Source organism: Talpa europaea (assembly GCF_964194135.1).
Source record: "Talpa europaea genome assembly, chromosome: 13".
Taxonomy (NCBI): domain Eukaryota; kingdom Metazoa; phylum Chordata; class Mammalia; order Eulipotyphla; family Talpidae; genus Talpa; species Talpa europaea.
The window spans coordinates 29,493,249-29,514,421 of record NC_140080.1 but is presented as its reverse complement, the minus strand read 5'-3'; the positions used below and the strand labels follow the sequence as shown (position 1 = coordinate 29,514,421).

Here is a 21,173-nt window from a genome sequence, read left to right as displayed (position 1 = left end):
AAGCGCTAAATCCTCGACTACTTCTCAACTGCTTCCTGTTCCTGAGCAGGAGTTAACAGGGCAAAGCAGTGGTTTTCAAACTTTTTGTTTCATGTCTCCTAAAACAATTTTGAAAATGTTTATATCTCACATATAAAATTTGACAAACTTTTCAAAATATATTTAGTTTTGCAAAAGATATAATTTTGGGCATATAATAAAGATTGATATTTAAAAAAAAAGTTTCATGATTCATTTAAACATACCCAAAGAAATTTAAATGCTAAATGTGATAATTTGATATACCATCATTTAAACAATACCGCTTTTTAAAAATTGACATACAACATTATATTTTAGGTGTACAACCTAATGACATTTGATATTTGTATACAATGCAAAATGAACATCACATAGTCTATTTGGTCTCTTCTTAGCAGTTTTCCAAATTTGCAATACTATGTTTTCTATGGGACCCTACTCCACACGACATCTCTTTGGCTTATTTTATAACTTCATATTTGATCTGCTTCATGCATTTTGCCTATCCCCCAGCTTCTCTCTGCTCTGATTACCACCAATCTGTTCTCTGTAAGATTGGCTTTGTTTAGTTTCCACAAAAAGTCAAATTGTACGGCACTTGTCTTAGATTTAAGAAATTTTCACTTGGCGTAATACCCTAAAGTTTCATCTGTTATTGTAAATGGCAAGATTTTATTCTGTTTTGCAATGGCTGATTAGTATTCAGGGTGTGTGTGAATGTGTGTGTGTCTGTCTGTCTGTGTCTGATTTGCATCTTCACCTAGTCACCTACCAGGGGACACTTGGGTTGTTTCCATATCTTGGCTATTGTGAATAATGCTGCAGTGAACATAGCAGTCCATATAGCTTTTCAAATCAGTGTTTTTATTTTCTTTGGATAAGAAATGGAATTGTTGAATCAAATGGTAGTTTTGTTTAATATTTAAGAATCTCCATACTGTTTTCCATAGTGACTGTACCAATTTACATTCCCTTCAACAATACATATTGTTCGTTCCTTTTTCTTTACAACTTTGCCAGTTATTTATTGTTTGATGCTAGCCATTCTGAAAGGTGTGATCTCTCATTGTGGTTTTGATTTACATTTCTCTGGTGATTAGTGCTGTTGAGCAGCTTACCATATGCCTGTTGTATGTCATCTTTTGGAAAAAAAATCTCAGATTCTCTGATCATTTTTAACTGAAATTTTTGTTATTGAGTTGTAGGAGGTCTTTATATGTTTGGATATTAACCCCTTGTTGAATACATGATTTGTGGATATTTCTTCCATTCAGTAGTTTGCCTTTTCATTTTGTTGATGGTTTCTTTTGCTGTGCAGAATCTTTTTTTTCTTTTGACCCCTTTGGAGTCAGATTCAAAACACATCATTAATACTAATGCCAAGGAGCTTGATACCAGTGTCGTCTTCTAGGAGTTATATGGTTTCAGGTCTTCCATTCAAGTTTAATCCATTTTGAGTTAATTTTTGTATAGATAATAATTGTTTCATTCTTTTCTATGTAACCAGTTTTCCCAATACTGTATATTGGAGAAACTGTCCTTTCTCCACTGGTTATTCTTGCCCTTTTTGGTGATAAGTTAATTGACCAAATATGTACGGTTTATTTCTGGGCTTTTCCGTCCTGTTGAAATATAGCTCTGTTTTTTATGGCTAGTCCCATACTGTTTTGATTACTGTAGCTTTATTGTATAGTTTGAAATCCAGGCACATGATGTCTCCAACTTTGTTGTTTTTTCTGATAATTGTTTTCACTATTTGGGGACTTTTGTGGTCCCATAAAAATTTTAAGATTGTTCTTTGTCAAAAATGCCATTAGACTTTTGAAAGGGATTGCATTGAATCTTTATATTGCTTTGAGTAATATGGATATTTTAGCAATATTAGTTATTTCAATCCATGAACACTGAATATATTTTCGTTTATTTGTGGTTTAACCCTTTGCACTCTGCTGTCCCCTCTCAGGGGACATCGGAATTCTAGCATATCACTCGGATGTCCCCTCTCAGGGGACATTGCAATTTATTAGTGATTACAGGGAATTGAGGTTATTTCAACGCAACTTTTTGAGACATGCATGTTTCCCTGAAGTTTTATCTTGAAATGGCACAAGAAATTAAATCAAAATATTGTAAAATGGTTCGGAGTGCAAAGGGTTAAATTTCTTTCACCATTGTGTTATACTTTTCACTGTACAGGTGTTTCACCTCATTGGGTAAGTTTATTTCTAGAGATTTTATTTTTTGATGTGATTGTAAATGGATTTTGTAATTTCTCTTTCTGATATTTGTTAGTGCATAAAATACAACAGATTTTTCTTTTTCTCCCTCTCAATAAATGATTATTTCTCATTTGCTACTTTATAAAACTTGAATGAAACCAGCAAAAACATTTAGCTTTATTTGAACTCTGCTCTGCAAATCTTGCTTACATTGTCTTTAATGCCTTTTTTGCTTTCCCTCCACCAAACCTCCCATGTCCATACCCCATCATCTGCTTCCCTCCCCCATCACCTCCACCCTGTTCCCTGTTACCTCTGGTAACCATTACTTTCTTTTTTTCTGAGTTAAAGTTTTATTCCTACTACTCTTTGCCTGTAAATGTTTTTTATGGTATTCATTTTCCACAGATGATAGAAACCATTTGATATTTGTCTTTCATTTTTTGACATGTTTCACTAACATAATAAACTCAAGGTCCATCCATTTTGTCTCAAATGCTACTGCTTCATCTTTCTTCACAGCTATGTAATACTCCATTGAGTATATGTCCCATAATTTCTCTATCCATTCATCTGTTGGAGGGCACTTGGGTTAGTTCCGTGACTTGGCAATTGTGAACAGTGCCAAGTTGACGTAGATAAATTTTTTTAATATTAGAGTTTCCATATTATTTGGATAAATACCTAATAGAGATATTGCTAGATCATATGGAATTTCCACTTTCATTTTCTTTTTTTTTTTTTTTTTTTTTTAAACTTTTTTTTTTTTTATAGAGGCATGTTTTTATTTATTTATTATATTTGTTTGTTTGTTTTGTTTATACATGCGCTGGGTACAGTCAGAAGCGCGGGAGGGTGAGAGAATTCACCAGAGCCAGAGTGGGGAGCAGAGCAGGCAGAGGGACCGAAGTACACTGCTGAGGGGAGCAGCGGGTGGCAGGAGAGGTCTGCGCACCATGTGGGATCCTCCTCCGGTGGCCGGGGAGCAGCCGGGGATCGAACCGGCGCCGCAGAGGCCGCAGGCAGCTTCGCAACCCAGCGCTCAACCGCTGCGCCACCGGGGAGGCCCCACTTTCATTTTCTTAAGAAATCTCCATATCATTTCCACAGGGGCTATACCAACTTGTGTTCCCACCAACAGTAGATGAGAGTTCCTTTTTCACTACAACCTCACCAACATTTGTTAATTCCATTCTTTTTTATATGGACTAATCTCACAGGGGTGACATAGTACCCCAGTGTGGTTTTAATATGCATTTCCCTTATAATCATTGATGTTGAATATTTTTTCAAGTATCTGTAGGCCGTCTTCATGTCTTTAGAGAGTTGTCTGTTTAGGTCCTTTGCCTATATTTTTTATTAGGTTGTTTGTTATTGGATTGTGTAAGAATGTTGTAAATTTTAGAGATTAACCCCTTATCGGATGTGTGGTATGTAAATATATTTTCCCATTTTGTACGTTGCCATTTTGTTTTTGTGATGGTTTCTTTTGAGGTATGAAAGCTTTTAAATTTGATGTAATCCCATTTGTTTATTTTTGCTTTTGTTTCCCTTGCTATTGGGGTTGTATTCCCAAATATATCTTTGTGGGAGATGTCCTGTAGTGTGTCCCTATGTTTTCTCTCAAGTATTTTATGATTTTGGTTCTTATGTCCAAATCTTTAATCCATTTGAATTAATTTTTGTGTTTGTTCCAGGATTCTTTCTATGGTTACGATCTAGCTTTATGGTGTTGTGGTCTGTGATGACGTTTGATATAATTTCCACTTTTGTGTGTTTTCTGAGGCGTGTTTATGTCCTAGTAAATGCTCTGTTCTTGAGGATGTTCCATGTGCACTGGAGAAGTAAGTGCATTCATTACTTTTAGGATGGAAAGCTCTATAAATGTCCATTTAAGGGCTTTATTTCTTTGTTCATTTTCTGTCTGGATGATTTTTTCCTTCATGTCATTGGTATGTTGAGATCTCTGATTGTATTTTTGTTAATAGGTTGTTTAAGACTGGTTAATAGTTGCTTTATATAACTAGGTGCTCCTATATTTGTAGCATGAATATTAATAACAGATTTTCTTGGTGAGATGTTCCCTTATCAGTATATGGTGACCATCTTTGTCCCAAATTACCCTTATAGTTGAAAGTCTAGCTTATTGGGTATGAGAACAGCAGTTCCCGATTTACTCTCTTGAGTTACTAGCATGTATGACCTTATTCCAGCCTGTTATTTTTAGTTTTGGTCTTTTAGTTTTAAATGGGTCTGTTGCAAATGAAGTATAGATGACTGGAATTTTTACACCCATATTGTTAATGGTGAATTAACATCCATATTTTTAATGGTGAATTCTCACCATTCACATTAGGTTGATTGTTGATGTTTGTTATCAGCCATTTTGTTTTTGATTTCTGACTGTTTTATTTTTCTGTTGTTTCTTTTTCCATTTGTCTCTACACTTTCTGGGCAGCTTTCCTTAATATTCCTTTAAATTTCTTGGCTTCTTCATCTGTGGGTGTCTATGGAGCTTTTTCTTAAATTCTGAGGTTTAGACCCTTTCAGAGCTGGTGTCTGCTTTCTGACATTTAACTATACAGGTTCTGTCAGTTTCTTCCTCCCACTTAATGTTCTGTTGTTGACTCATACTGTTCTTTCTCTTGCCTCTAGTGTTGTATTGTTATTGTCATTTTGCTCAGGAATTTGTGTTTCAGTTCTTGTAGAACTTTTTTCAGTATTACTTGAAGAGCAGGTCTGGTAGGGGCAGACACGTCATTAGCTTCTCTTTGTCTAAGAAAATCTTTATTTCACCTTTATACTTTAATGATAATTTTGCAGGATAGAGACTTGCTGGCTGGCAGTTTTTGACTTTTAGGACTGTGAATATTTCCTTCCATTCTCTTCTTGCCTGGGCTAAAATCTGGGAAATCCTCATTTGGGAGTTATTGTAAGTTATTAATTTTTTCCTTGGTATCTGTGAAATTTTTTCTTTATCTTTGATTTTTGTTAGTTTGACAATGATATGTCTGGGTGTAGGTCTTTTTTTTTTTTTTAAAGATTTATTTATTTATTTGTACAAGCACTGGGCACAGTCAGAAGTGCAGGAGGGTGAGATAATTCACCACAGTCAAAGTGGGGAGCAGAAAAGGCAGACTGACGAAGTACACTGCTGAGGGGAGCAGTGGGCGGCAGGAGAGGTCTGCACGCCATGTGGGACCCTCGCCCGGCAGCTGGGGCTGGAACCGGCGCTGCAGAGGCTGCGGGCAGCTTTGCAACCCAGCGCCCAACTGCTGCACCACCGGGGAGGCCCTGGGTGTAGGTCTTTTTGCATTTAAAAATTTAGTGTTCTCTCTGCTTTCTGGGCAACCATATTTAATTCATTCTGTAAGTTTGGAAAGTTCTTCTTACTATTTTTTTTGAATAAGGTTTCTGCTTCTGTTTCTGTTTTTTGAATAAGGTTTCTGCTTCTGTTTTTCTTCCCCATCTGGGAGCCTGGTCATTCTTAAGTTTCCTCTTCTAATTGAGTCTAATATTTCCTGTAGTTTCCTCATTTTAACATTGTCTTGACACTCTCTCTTCTAGGCATATAATTTGTTCACTTGAGTCTTCCACAACTGAAATTCTCTGGCCAGTTTAATTCTATTTAAAGTCTTTCTAAATTTGTCTGCATTTCATTCAAAATCTTATTGCGATCTTTTTATATATTCAGATTCTTTGATGAAAAACTTTTTTTATCTCCTTTCTGAGACCTTGCACCTTCCTACCTGCCTTTGATTGACTTTCTAGTACCTCATTCAACATTTTTAATATTATATTTTGGAGTCTTTGTCAGATAGCTTCTCTATTTCTGTCTCCTTTATATTTGTCCCAGGACTTACTGTCCTCATTTTGCTTTTCCTTCATATGTTGAGATGTTCCTTGCTTCCTCGCTATGTGTATTGCCTTATTAATAGCTATTTGTGCATGTGTGTGGTTGGGGTGCTGGGGATTTGGCTTTTTTGGCTTTTTTTTTTTTTAATCATCTTAGTTTACCTTGGTGTGAGATGGAGGTAGAAGAGGGCTCTGGGACTTTAATATTAGATCTCAGTTTGAGGAGTGACATTAGTCACCTCTACCTCTTGTTTTGTTTCACAGCAAGCTGTATTGTGTGTTTAGGTTGTCATCACCTCCCACCCAACCTCCCTGCTGTTCCTCTCTGCTGAGGGTGGGTGGTAATCAATGAAGCTTGGGCCTCCCAGTGGGCAAGGCATTGTGGCCTTTGCTGCCCTTGACTCAACTACTGTGTCTTCAGGTCTAGGATATATGTGCTCCTTTCTTTACTTTCCCAAAGGATTTGTGAGTTAACTCCAAAGTCCTTTCTACTGTTAGGCTTTTTATTGGATCCAGGATGGCTCAGCCTTATTTCTCTTTGATCTCTTTTGGGAGTGGGGGTGTGTGGGGAGGGAGCTTTCGATGCCCACACCATCCCACTTGCAGAGTTCCCATTGCCCCAGGTTGGGTCTGTGCCCACTCACATGTCTACAAAGTTTCTCCAGGGAATTTGGCAATGTGCTGGGTTGCCCCGTTGTGGCTTGGGAAGTGGCTTCCAAACCCAGTCATGCTCCCCTTGCTTCCTCTAGTTCTTTCCCATCAGCTGCCACCAACGTCAGTTCTCAAGCCCCTTGTGAAGCTCCTGGGACTGTGTAACCATGGTTGAAGTGTCTGGATCTTCCTATGAACAAATATTTTCTATAGTAAGGGAAAGGGTAATTTCAGCCTCTCTGTTTCACCATGTTATGGGTGGTGTCTATACTGATACATAACTGATTTTGTTTCCTAGAGCTTTGCTGAATTCACTTGTTTTTTTCTTATTTTAGTAGTCTCTAGCGTTTTCTGTATACAAAATTGTCACCCATGAATAGTGACAGTTTTGCTTCTTCCTTTCCAATTTGGATGACATTTAATTTCTTTTCCCTGCCTAGGTGCTCTGACTAGCACTCCAGCACAGTGTTGAGTAAAGTGCTGAGAGTGGGCGTTCCTGTCTTGTTCCTGATCTTAGAGGAAAGGTGTTCAGCTTTTCAATTAAATTTAATGTTAGTTGTGGGTTTGATTAGATACGGCCTTTATTGTATTGAAGTATGTTCCCTCTAAATCCATTTTGTTGAGAGTTTTTATCATAAATGGATGCTGACTTTTGTCAAATACTTTTCTGGATCTACTGAGATGATCATAAGATGATTATTCTTTTTGTTGATGTGGTAAACATTGTTGATTGTTTTGTGAATGCATCCCTGGACTAAATCCCACTTGATCATGTGTATGATCCTTGTCATGTTTTTTTTTTTAAAGATTTATTTATGCATACAAGAGCTGGGGTACAGGGCAGAGATGCAGGGGGGAGGGAGAGGATTCCCAATGACAGACTGGGGAACAGAACAGGCAGACTGATTGAAATACATTGTTGAGGGGAGCAGCGGGCGAGACAGGAGAGGTCTGCTGCTCCATGTGGGTAGCTCCCTGGCCGAGGATCGAACTTGTGCTGCAGAGGCTGCGAATAGCTTCATGGTGTGGTGCTTACTTAACCCCTTGCACCACCAGGGAGACCCCTCCTTGTCATGTATTGAAGTTGATTTAGTAGTATTTTTATATAGGATATTTACATCTATATGTGTGTATGCTGTCCCTTGGTTTTGCTATCAGGGTGATTGGAATCATGGAATGAGTCAGGAAGCAGTCCCTCTGTTTTGGTAAAGTTTGAGAAGTCTAGGTTATAAAACTTTGAGTGCTTGGTACAGTTCCCCAGTGAAACCATCTGGTTCTGGACTTTTTGGGGGAGGTTTTTGATTACTGAGTCAATCTCTTTATTAGTAATTGGTATATTCAGATTTTCTCTTTCATAATGACTCAGACTTAGGGGATTTTATATTTCTAGGAATTTATATATTTTTTGTAGGATATTCAATTTGTTGAAGTATAATTTTTCAGAGTAGTCTTTTATCATCTTTTGTCTTTTTGCAATTTAGGTTATTCTCTTGTTTCTGGTTTGGCTATTGGACCTCTTTATTTTTTACTATGAACCTAGCTAAGGGTTTTTCAAAGAACCATCTCTTACTTTCATTTATCTTTTCTATTCCATTTATTTTTGCTTTGATCTTTATTTTTTTTTCCTACTAACATTCATTTGTTCCTTTTCTACTACCTTTAGATACAAAGCTAGGTTATTTATTTGAGGGTTTCTTGTTTCTTGAGGTATGCCTGCTATGAACTTCCCTCTTAGAATTACTTTTGCTGTATCCTGAAAGTTTTTGTATGTTGAATTTCTGTTTTAATTTGTCTGAAGGTATGCTTTTTTTTTTTTTTTAAAGATTTATTTTTTATTTATTTATACAAGCACTGGGTACAGTCAGAAGCGCGGGAGGATGAGAGAATTCACCAGAGCCAGATAGGGGAGCAGAGCAGGCAGGCTGAAGTACACTGCTGAGGGGAGCAGCGGGCGGCAGGAGAGGTCTGTGCGCCACGTGGGACCCTCCTCCAGTGGCCAGGGAGCAGCCGAGGATCAAACCGGGGCTGCAGAGGCTGCGGGCAGCTTCGCAACCCAGCGCTCAACTGCTGCACCACCAGGGAGGTATGCTTTTAATTCTTTGATTTTTTTTTTTTTCATTTACTCTGTAGTTGGTCAGTGGCATGTTATTTAATTTCCACTGCTCTGTATGGTTTTCTTGTAATTGACTTCTAACTCCATACTATTTGGTCCATACTAATTTTACTAAATTATATCAACTAAGTTGGTTGATATAATTTCAGTCTTGAATTCATTGCGACTTGCTTTGTGGCCTAATATGTAACCTATGCTGGAGAATGTTCCATGTGCACTTGAGAATATTTGTTTTGCTTTTGGATGGAATGTTCTGTATGTATCTATTAGGTCCATCTGCTCTAATGTGTCACTTAATGTTGATGTTTCTTACTGATTTCCTGCTGGTTGATCTGTCCATTGACGTTAAGTGGAGTATTAAAATCTTCTGTTACTCTGTTGCTGTCAGTTTCTCCCTTTAGGTTTGTTGATGTTTAGTTTATATATTTAGTTGTGCCTGTGTTGGTGCATAGATTTCACAACTGCTATTTTCTCTCTTTGGAGACCCCCATTATAATTATGTAGCATCCTTTCTTTGCTTTTATCAGAGTCTTTGTTTGAATGGTTATATTGCTTCTTAGAAATAAGGCTTTATCCTTTGTTTTTTGTTTGTTTCTCATTTGCATGCATCTTTTCCCACCCCTGTACTTTTAGTCTCTGTGTCTCTATCTCTTATCTTCAGCATGGCAGGTATATAGATGAGTCTTTTTTTTTTTTTTTTAAATCTCTTCAGCCATTCTGTGTCTTTTAATAGAATTATTAGTTTATATTTAAGTTAACTGGGGGCTTCCCTGGTGGCGCAAGAGGTTAAGCACCACACTGTGAAGCAATCCGCAGCCTCTGAAGCATGAGTTTGATCCCTGGCCAGCCAGGGAGCAACCCACAGGGCGCAGCAGACCTCTCCTATCTCAACTGCTGCTCCCCTCAGCAGTATGTTTCAGTCAATCTGCCTGTTCTGTTACTTACTCTTGTCTCTGGTGAATCCTCTCACCCCCCACACCTCTGGCCTGTACCCCAGCTCTTATATGCATAAATAAATATATCTTTAAAAAAATATGCTTAAGGTAACTAATAAGTAGTACTTTTTTTTGCCATTTTGTTAATTTTTTCTGGTTATTTTTATGGTTTCTCTCTGTTCCTTCCTTCTCTTGTTCTCTTCTAGTTTGATAACCTTAGGTTCCTTTCTCATCTTTTTTGCATCTACCATAGGGCTTTGGTTTGTGGCTACTGTAAAGGTCACATATGACATCCTATTTTATTTTAAGATGAAATAACTTAAGTTTGAATGAATTCTAAAACTCTTCCTCTTTACTATCCTGCCAACATTTTATATTTGTGTCACATTTTTAAAATTCTCTGCATTCCTTATCTAATTGTTGTAGTTAAAGGCAATTTTGTCACTTTTATTTAGTCATCATACTAGCTTTTAAAGTGACTGATCCACTATCTCTACTATAAATTTATCTTTGCCAGTGCATTTTTTCCTATATATTTATTTTTACATCTTTGTTAATTTTTGAATAGTACCTGATTTCTCTTATCATGTGTAGTCCCCATAATTCTCCCACCAACACAGCCCCCGTGGACCATCACCGCAGTCCCTTGTGTTCTTCCTTCCCCTGTTTTGACCCCTCTACCCCCCAATCCCACCCAACTGTGTGCCTCAGATCTATGGTCAGCAAGTTTTCTCTTTTTCCTGACCCTTTGGTTGCTCTAGATTCTACATATAAGTGAAACCATCTGGTATTTCTCTTTCTCCTTCTGGCTCACTTCACTTCGATTAATCCCTTCCAGTTTCATCCAGGTTGCTGTAAGTGGCACTTTTATCTTTTTCATTGCTGAGTAGTATTTCATAGTGAATATATACCAAATCTTTTTGATCCACTCATGTTATCTTCTCTGGACTGTTTAGGTTGTTTCTATATCTTGGCTATTATAAACAGTGTTGCTAAACATAGGAGAGCAGGTTTCCTTTTGAATTAGTGTTTTTGTGTTCTTTGGAACGATACCTAGGAGTGGAATTGCTGGGTCATATGGTAGATTGATTTTTAGTGTTTCAAGGGTCCACCACACAGCTTTCCATAGTGGGTGGACCAGTTTGCATTCCCATCAGTAGGAATTGCATTCTCCACATCCTCATCAGCATTTGTTTCTGGTTGTTTTGTTTGTTTTAATATGGGCCATTTTCACAGGTGTGAGGTGTAATCTCATTGTGGTTTTGATTTGCCTGATAGTACATGATGTTGAACATTTTTTCATATGCCTGTTGGTCATTTGTATTTCTTTGGAGAAGTGTCTTTTTAGCACTTCTACTTTTTGATTTGGTTATTTGCTTTGTTTTTGTTGAGTTGTGTAAGTTCTTTGTAGATCTTTGATATCAGTTCCTTATCAGATGAATGGAGTGCAGATATTTTCTCCATTTGGTTACTGTGTCTCTTGTGATTCAGAAGCATTTTAGTTTGTATTCTCCTTTGTTTTCCTTGCTTTAGGACACAAGTCCTCAAAGATGTTTTGAAGTTTATGTCATGAGTTGTTTTGCCTATGTTTTCTTCTATATATTTTTCTATATATTTTATGGTGTCAGATCTTATATCCCAGTCTCTAATCCATTTTTGGATTGATTTTTGCGCATGGTGTGAGATACTGGTCTAGTTTGATTCTTTTGCTTGTGGCTGTCCAGTTTCCCCAGCACCATTTATTGAAGAGAATTTCCTTGTTCCAGTGTAGGTATTTTGCTCCTTTGTCATCAGTTAATTGACCATATATGTGCAGTTTTATTTCTGGGCTTTCAGTTCAATTCCATTGGTCTTTATGTATCCTTTTCTCCCAGTACCATGCTGGCTTTATTATTATGGCTTGGTCTGGGAGTGTAATACCTCCATTCTTCCCCTTTTTAGTCAGGAGAACTTTGGCTGTTGGGTTTTTTTTTTTTTTTTTTTGTAATTTCATAGGAAATTCAGCAATGCTTGTTCCATTTCTTGGAAGAATATCAATGACATTTTTATTGGAATTACATTTTATCTCTAAATTGCTTTGGGTAGGATGGCCATTTTAATAGTGTTAATTCTTCTAATCCATGAGCAGGGAATGTCTTTCCATTTTTTTGTGTCTTCTATTTCCTTTAAAAATTTTTCATAATTATCCTTGTATAAATCTTTCTCCTCCTTTGTTAGATTTGTTTTTCTTTTACATTTTAAAAGGACAGGTTTATTAGGAAAAGAAAAAGAGAGTCACCTCCATAGACACAGGTGGGCAGGAGAGCTTCCCCTTTGTTAGGCTTATTCCCAGATATTTAAATTTTTTGGTACAATTTTATTTTTTTAAAGATTTATTTATTTATGCATACAAGAACTGGGGTACAGGCTAGAAGTGCGGAGGGGTGAAAGGATTCACCAGAGACAGAGTGGGGAACAAACAGGTAGATCTACTGAAATACGCTGCTGAGGGGAGCAGTGTGTGAGACAGGTGAGGTCTGCCGCACCATGTGGGTCACCTCCCTGGCCAGGGATCAAACTCGTGCTGCAGTGGCTAAGGATAACTTCATAGTGCTGCATCTTAACTAACCCTTGCGCCACCAGGGAGGCCCTGGTACAATTTTAAATGGGATCTTTTTCTTAATTTCTTCTCTTCAGACTGATTGTTTGCATATAGAAGGCTACTGATTTTTGTGTCTTGATTTTGTGACCTGCTACTTTACTGAACTGTTGTTTTCATTAGTTTTTCTGTGCATTTTTTTATCATCTGCAAATAATGATACCTTAACTACTTCTTTCCCAATTTGGATTGTCATTATATCTTTCTCTTGCCTAATTGCTCTAGCTAGGACTTCTAGTATTACATTAAAAGCAGTGGAGAGAGTGGACATCCTTGTCTTGTTCCAGATCTTAAGGGAAGGCTCAGGTTTTCGCCATTGAGAGCGATGTTAGCTGTGGGTTTGTCAAATATGCTTTTATTATGTTAAGATATGTTCCTTTTATCCTGAATTTTTTGAGCCCTTCTTCATAAATGGATATAGAGCTTTAGCAAATGCTTTCTCAGCATCTATTGATAATAGATGATAGTACGAGATGACAATATGGTTTTTATCTTTCTTTTTGTTGATGTGGTGAATTACGTTAATTGATTTTCGAATGTTGAACCATCTTGTGTCCCTCAAATAAATCCCACATAAGCCATGATACACAATCCTTTTCATGCGTTGTTGGATTTGGTTTGCTAAGATTTTACTGAGGATTTTAGCATTCATGTTCATTAGGGAGATGGGTCTATAGTTTTATTTTTTTGTGTTGTCTTTGTTTGGTTTTGTTATTTAGTGTGATGTTTGCCTCGTAAAATGTATTTGGTAGTATTCCTTCTTCCTAAGTTTTTTGAAAGATTTTCATCTTTGAATGTTTGGTAAAACTCACTTGTGAAACCATCTGGTCCTGGGCTTTTGTTTTTGGGGGGAGACTATTGATTACTGTTTTAATTTCTCTGCTCATAATTGGTTCGCTCAAGTTTTCTATTTCTTTCTTACTCAGCCTTGGGTGATTGTTAATTCTAAGAATTTGTCCATCTCATCTAGATTGTTGAACTTGTTTGCATATAAACATTCATAGTAAATTCTAATTATCCTCTGGATTTCTACTGTGTCTGTTGTAATTTCTCCTCTTTTATTTATAATTCTATTTGAGGTTTTTCTCTGTGTGCCTGGCTAGAGATTTGTCTATTTTTTTTAGAGAACCAACTTTTGATTTCATTGATCTTTTGGATGTCTTTTTTGATTTCTCTTTCATTTATTTCTGCTTTAATTTTTATTGCCTTCTAGTGGCTTTTGGTTTTTGTTTTTCTATCTTTTTCCAGTTCCTTGAGATGGAACATGAGGTTTCTTTGGGTTCTTGTTTCTTGATGTGGGCCTATGTTGCTATATATTTTCCTCTGAATACTGCTTGCTTTTGCTGTGTCCCATATATTCTTAAAGATTGCGTTCTCATTATCAATCATCTTAGGGTATATTTTCTTTTTTCTTTGATTTCATCATTAACCCAGCGGTCTTTCAGTAGTAGTGTGTTGTTCAGTCTCTATGTAATGGGGGATCACCTTGCTTTCTTTTTGTAATTGATTTCTAGTTTGATACCTTTATGGTCAGAGAAGATACTTGGTATGATTTTGATCTTCATGTATGTGCTGTTGTTTGACTTGAGACCCAGTATTTGGTTGATCCTGGAGAATGATCCATGTGTACTTGAGAAAAATGTGTATTTGGATTTTTAGAGGGTCCTTTAAATGTCAGGCCCATGTGATCATTATGTCCTCATTTATTTTCTGTCTCGTCAATCTGCCCATTCATAGGGTGGGGTATTGAAGTCATCTTATCTTCTACATATTTTCTCCAGTGTCTGTTTTCAGAGACGATAGTGATTTGTATTTTGGTGCTCCCTCATTTGGTGAGGATATGTTGATGGGTGTATTGTCCGCTTGATCATTATATAGTGTCCATGCCTGAATCTTGTCACCTTTTTCTTAACTGGAAATCTATTTTGTCTGATAGAAGTATGGCTGCCCCTGCCTTTTTTTTGGGTGCCATTTGCTTGTAGAATTGTTTTCCAACCCTTAACTTTCAATCTGTGTTTATCTCTGGAAGTTTGGTGTTTCTTGGAGGCAGCCGAAATTGGGTTCAGTCTTCTAGTCCAACCAGCTACACTGTCTTTCTATTGGTGAGCTTAGTCCATTAATGTTTGGGGTGATTATTGATATATGAAGTCTATTACTGTCATTTTGTTATTGTTTTGTGGTTCTATTTAATTCCTTGTTCAGGTCCTTTGTTGCATTATATCCTAAAGCTCCTTCTAATACTACTTGGAGTGGGGGTTTAGTCATAGCAAATTCCCAAGGAATTTGAGAACGAGGAAGGAGATCTCTGCAGGGTGAAGTGTTCTTGTCTGGCATTATTTTTATTGGAGTTTTCTTTTGCTGGCTTTTGGTTATTTTATTATTTTTTTAGTTCCCGGAGATGGGAGATCAGGTCTTCTACCTCCTTTTTCTGAGATTTTATCTTGTTTCATTTGAAACATATTCCTGTTTTTCCTCATTTTGCTGAATTTCTGTGTTTATTTCTATGTCAAAACAGTTGTCTTTCTCAGTCTTGAAGGAGTGGTCTTGTACAGGAGATGAACCTTAGCTTTTAACATTACCTTTGCTTTTGATTGTCTTTCAAAATTTTGTGATTATCTAAGCAGCTTGTTTTGATTTTGGTAGGCCTGTGTTCTTGAGGATGTACCCGTACCTGCCAGTGATCCAGAGGAACGGATCTCTGTCAACACCTAGTTTCTGGCTATTGATACTGGGCAGCCTTTTTCAAAGTATGCAGATATATATATAGTCTAGTGGGGCCTCGGTCATAAAACCTGCTGGTCTCCACACCAAATGATCTGGAGGTGACCCCTGGGTGACAGTTGAAAAACAATCAGGGCTCCAGATGAGTACGTCCCTTCCTGGAAGGTACTGGTAAGCTGCTGCAAGGCTAAGATTAAGTGCAAAGTTGGGGTCTCCCTGTCTGTATCCCCTGAGAACACCTCACTAATCTCTAGCTGTTGAAAAACCTGAGTCTGTCCATGAGACCGAAGGTACAGGGTAGGCAAACATGTTTTTTTTCCACCCTTACCACAAAACTGGGGGTTTGTCTCTGTTGGCTGTGCCCAGGGGATGACAGTCTTCAAGACTTTCCATTCCAATTGTCATAGTCCAGTAGAACCCAGGAACCTAAGTCCCCCTGGCTACCAAGGCCAGGCAGTCACGGGGCCTGCACCTGAGGTTTTAGCTATGCTGTGGGCTAGTACAGGAGGGTGTGGTGTATTCAGGACTTCACCAAGGCAACTGGAAGGTGAGTGCAGGGGTTGGGGCTCACCAATGGCTTTGACTGTTTGCATCTGTAGCCTTACTAGCCATTCATTCATATCAGACTTTGCAGTTCAGCAGGGGAATACTGCTTACATGTATACCCACACACCTGTTCTCACCAGCAAGGTGGGCAGGAAGTGTAAAGAAAACAGTGGCACCTGCCAGCACTTCCTTCCCTGGAAAATGTCCCAACTGGCCCCTGTTGTCAGACTGCTGCCTCTACACTGTGTCGTAGGGTAGTGATTCTGTATGTAGACCCTGTTAAAAAAGTTTCTCAGTTCTCCAGATGTTGCCCTGTATGCATGCCCCCACTGGAATTCACATCCAGACATTTTGGGGTTCTGTCTCTTCGGTGTGGTTCCAATGGTTGGGGTGTCTGATGTGGGGCACAACTCCTTGCTCCTCAAGGAGGTGGTCACGCCTTGTAACATCCCTCCCCATGGTGGATCACCATGCTGGGATGGGATTCTCTGTGAGACCTGCTCTGGCTGTTCTATTCATTTTGATGTGGCTCTTCATTCTTTTGTTATGGAGATGTTCAGCTGACAGTCAGTTCTTTTGCAGGGGAATTACTCCATATGTTGGTGTATGCTTGGTGTGTCCCTGAGAAGTTAATTAGGCTCTTCCTATGCTGACATCTTGCCTCTGACCAACAGGCTCTTGTTTAACAGAAAATTTATATTATTTTTCTCCCGATACTTTATTTCCCTTCCATTTTCCCCATGAGACTTTATTCTATGGGATACATTTTTATGCTTATAGTATTTTATTAATTCCCATAGAAAATTATACAAATTTAACTTTATTTTGCAAAAATTTCTGTGATTATAAAAGCACTAAATGTTATATACTCTACAGGATTGGATAGTTAACCACATTTATTACCAATACACAACAATACTTTACAAATTTTACTATTAAGAAGTAAAATTTCTTCAAACTGTATCTCTTAATAGGATGGATGTAGATGTATTTTTTATTTAATCAACTGATGTATCCTAAGATGAATGTTAATTATTGCTAATATGAGACAAAATTCAACCTCCTATTTTTATATATTTATAGGTATAAGTGCCTGGAAAATCTAGTTCACAAAAGTAATTAAGTGGAAATGGAAAGGATTTTGTTATAGCAACATCACTCAATCCTCAGCACTCTTTCTGAATTATATGCCCACAATTACATAATAATCTGTCATCAGATTGTCTCAATAAATGTTTTATTTTAGAATTGTTTTAGATTTGCAGAGCAATTACAAAGATAGTACAGAGAGTTCCAGTGTATCCCTCACCCAGTTTCCCTGTTGTAAACACCTTTCAAAACCTCAAACTTTCATCACAACTAAGAAAGCGTTTTGGTACATCACTATTCACCAACTTCAGCATTTTGTTCTGTAATGCTCTAGTGCCTCTTCACTCAATTTGTTATTTCTTCAGTTTTGTTGAAAGCACAGAATTAGAAACATCTGACTTGCGAAAGGGTTTGTTATCCAGCCTTTCTTTTTCTTGTTTCCTGCAAAATATATCAAAACAGGCATTAGGACTTACCATGTAATTGTTGTTTCTCTTTTGCTTGTCAAATCTGATACTCTCCAAGTACCAAAATAGTGATAATTTTAATGCATCTTTGGTAATACCATATTTCTCAATAAAATGCTCTTTGTCTTACCATCTGGATGAAAATCTTTGGAGATGCAGACTTAGCTCATTTAGTTTACAGGAAATGTTCAAGGCTAGCCATACATGTAAATGCCAATATAGTCCTTATTGTTAAAGCAGTCGGCAAAATTAAACATTGTTTTTCAATGTAAATAAAAAGTTTTAATGTTAAAGAATTTGAATCCTAAATGGGCAAATAAGGTGCAAGCGTGGCCATGTCCTACTTTCTTGATTTTCTCTTTCTGTACCTGCCCTCAGGGAGGTACTTTTTGGTATTTGGGCAAAGGGAAAAGTTGAAGTGTCTAAACAAAAGTTACCATCATTCCCACTATTTTTACTCTACAATATTTGAATGCAGAAAATCCCCCAAATGATCCAAAATACCCACTTCTAATACAAGCTTCATTCTTTTTTTTTTTTTTTTAAGATTTATTTATTTATTTATACAAGCACTGGGTATAGTCAGAAGTGCAGGAGGGTGAGAGGGCTCACCAGAGCTAGAGCGGGGAGTAGAACAGGCAGAAGGACCGAAGTACACTGCTGAGGGGAGCAGTGGGCGGCAGGAGAGGTCTGCGCGCCATGTGGGACCCTCACCGGCAGCCGGGGATTGAACCGGTGCTGCAGAGGCTGCGGGCAGCTTCACAGCCCAGCGCTCAACTGCTGCGCCACCAGGGGAGGCCCTACAAGCTTAATTCTTACCCGAGATATGGGGGGGCTGCAATTGTATGGGGAATATAACAATAAAATTTAAAAAAATAAAATGTAATCTCCAAATTGAAAAAAAAAAAAAAACTTTTATTGTTTATTGAAAAAAAAAAAATTCTTACCCGAGATATAGACAAGACTGGGAAAAATAGGCGTCCTACCTGGACGTGGTATGCTGTGCTAGGGTTTCCTCTGGTGAGTGGGAGCAGGAGGGTGGTTGCAGGAGATGCCTGCATGGAACCTTGACCACAAGTGTGACAGTCATTCCCAGGGCAGATCGGTTTTAGGAAAAAGTACATTAGGAAGTTGAGGACCTGGAAATAAACATAATGAAACCTCTTTATGCTACATACCCTTTGGAAGCCTCTTGGGAACCCCAGGGTCCCACACGTCACTCTGAATGGTGCTGGCAAGAGCAGGCACATATGCCCACTACAGGGGAGGGGATTCCCAGGGGGACAGATGAACTCAGCAGTCACTCTACGAACCTTTCTCTAAGGGCTGAAGCGGTATAGTCCTTGGTCTGCTTTTTCACTTTTTGAGAGCCAATGACCTTGAACAGTTTGGTCCACCCCCCCCCCCCAAATATGAATAATGTATAACCAACTAGGAAGTGAAGACCTTGAATTAAGAGACATTTTTACTGGGTCCAAATTTATGATCATGGTTCTGTTCAAATTATTACTGTAAGGTGAAGTTTTGGCTTTAAGTATTTTTTTTTATTATAAAACAATGAAACTGCATATAATGTTCTTCATAGAGCTCTCAGACTTCAAAATAAGCCTGTAGCTCCCCACTTTGAGAAATGCTAAAAATTGGTTATGATTTAATTTCCTGTATTCTCTGAGTATTCTGGGAAAGTCACCTTCCTGTTAGGAATGTGCAGATTTGTGTAGCCTCTGCCTCTGTGAGCCTGACACCGACTGTTCTGTTTGTGCAAGAAGAAGCAGGGAGAAGTGAGCAAAGCAGCCAGTGCCGACAGCACCACTGAGGGCACGCCTGCCGACGGCTTCACGGTCCTCTCCACCAAGAGCCTCTTCCTCGGCCAGAAGGTAAGCACACACACAGCCTGTCTGCCCTTGGGCCCCGGGACAGATGGGGACCAGCGTCTTCTGTGGAAAGGAGGGCCTGGGTTTCCCAGAAGCCGCTCCGGCCAGGTGGCTGCGGGTGGAGGAAAGGGTGGCTGGGAAGAGGAGACAGTGGTGCAGAAGAGGGAATGAGCTCCTGGCAGGAAGGGGCTGGATGCCCTGGCTAGTGTTCAGAAGCATTCCAGCACTGGGGAGAAAAACAACCAGTCAAACCTGGTGCTGGAACAGGAAGGATCGAGCAGGCAGCCCGCTCGTTCTGGGGGACACGGTGGGTTGTTTACAGAGGTACTTCTGGGGTACTGAGCCCCTGATGGCTGCTCAAGCCAGTCGCTGGTTTGCTTTAACAGAGGGCATATGTTTTCAGCAGCCCCAGTGATGAAGCTTTGCCAGGATGCCGTGGTTTTGTAAAAGATGTTCGCTTTTGTTGACAATAAAAATGATGCAAAGGCTTTTAAGACCCGAGAATAAGAGTTGATTAATATTTCTCTATGAACATCAAAAAAGGGGTGGAGAGAAAGGGAATTAAACATTAAAAAAATTATTGCAAACATTGGTAGATGTAAATTTGATCTGCATTGTAAATTGTGTGTAGTTTGAATATGCCATGACTCGGTTCTGAAGCTGCATCATTTTTAAACCCTCACTGTCGATTTTGTTTTGCCTCTCAGTGACACAGCCCTCCTGCTCCTGTCCTTGCAAGTGCTCCTTCTTCCCCATCCCCTCTCCCCGTCACTAATTGCACTCAGGCTTTCATGATGCAATTCCTGTGGTGTTCCAGAAAATAACCATTACAGTTTACATTTTATAACCATTATCTGTATTTTGTATGCATTTTTCAAAGGAAAAAAAATAAGCAGCACTAATTGTCATCTTAAGGTCTGGGGCTTTGAAAGTTTTTGCTTAAAACATTTTTAAATCTATTTTAAAAACTTCAGTGCAGCAGTGAAGGCAACCACCTGGGTCTGCTTCCACACCTGTCACGCCCTTTGGGTAGCACGTCAAGAATTAATGTGACCTGTCGTCCAACTTGCTTTTGTTTGAACTAAAGTGTGAAAATCCCCGGCTACTTAGAACTGTGTCATGTGCGCTAGAGACACTTAGCCAGGACCTGGAAGCCCATTCAGCAGGCAGAACAATTTGGCCACTGGGGTCACCCTCTCCCTCACGCCTCTCCTGCCCGCTTGGGCTCCCTGACTATGGTCTCTCCCTTGTGTTCTTGCTGTTTCCTGCCGGTCATAGCCAACCACAAATCATGCCTCACAGCCCATAGCTTCATGAACTCAAATATTTCCCAAAAAACCCCACGCATACCCATACAAATGTCTGTACAAATGCAGATGCCCTGTTTGATCTTTGGATCAATATCTGGGTTCTGCTGCGGGGGCCCCAGCGGGGATTTGGTCAAGGCTGCAAGCATCTTTCTAGCTCCTCTGTAGGGCCAAGTACTCGGCAACCAAGCAGCATCTTCTCCATTTTGGGTATGCCTGGTCTTAGGCCCCATGCCCAGGTGCCATAGGAGCAAACATACCAAAAGGTAAAAATCCAGCTATTACTGACTATATCTCACTCAGGGTTGAAGAAGGGAAGTCCAAAGGTTAGAGAGAAATACTGGTGCTCTATAACATTTACAGACATGCCATCTAATACCAAGAAATAGAGGAAAGTGGAAGAAGTATGCTTGACAGTGAAACTAATATACCTGTTTGGTTTCCTTATTTTGTGCGGGGGATAATCTGAAATGATTGGTTGAACTGGAACCCAGTGTGAAATGGTCAGCTATATGGACTGGGCTGGACTATAGAAACCTATCCACCACCTGCTTCCCTTCCTGGCCTCGCAGTGAAGTGTGAGTGGTGAAAACAAAACCCAGGCTACCACATTAAATGTGCTTCCAGCTAAGTGACCCCAGACTCACACCCAGGAGTAAGTAGCCCCAGTTTAAGCACTGCAGACCCCCTTTAGCAGCATAAATGGCATCTCCCCAAATGTGGGGTCACCACCTGAA

At 39.0% G+C, this 21,173-nt stretch overlaps 1 protein-coding gene across 5 annotated transcripts in view; it reads left to right on the top strand.

Moving 5' to 3' along the window:
• MACROH2A1 (macroH2A.1 histone) overlaps positions 1-21,173 on the top strand; it is a gene marked incomplete at its 5' end in the record, with an annotated part of 67,153 nt that overhangs the window by 23,740 nt on the left and 22,240 nt on the right. For 2 of the 5 annotated variants that reach the window (XM_084252837.1, XM_084252836.1), the window contains one exon: positions 19,025-19,132. The exons of 1 other annotated variant lie outside the window; for it this stretch is intronic. In XM_084252837.1, coding sequence (XP_084108963.1) covers positions 19,025-19,132 — 108 coding nt within the window. Of the gene's footprint in view, positions 1-19,021; positions 19,133-21,173 lie in introns of all 5 variants that reach the window. 2 more of the 5 variants (XM_084252835.1, XM_084252834.1) reach the window with 1 other exon arrangement.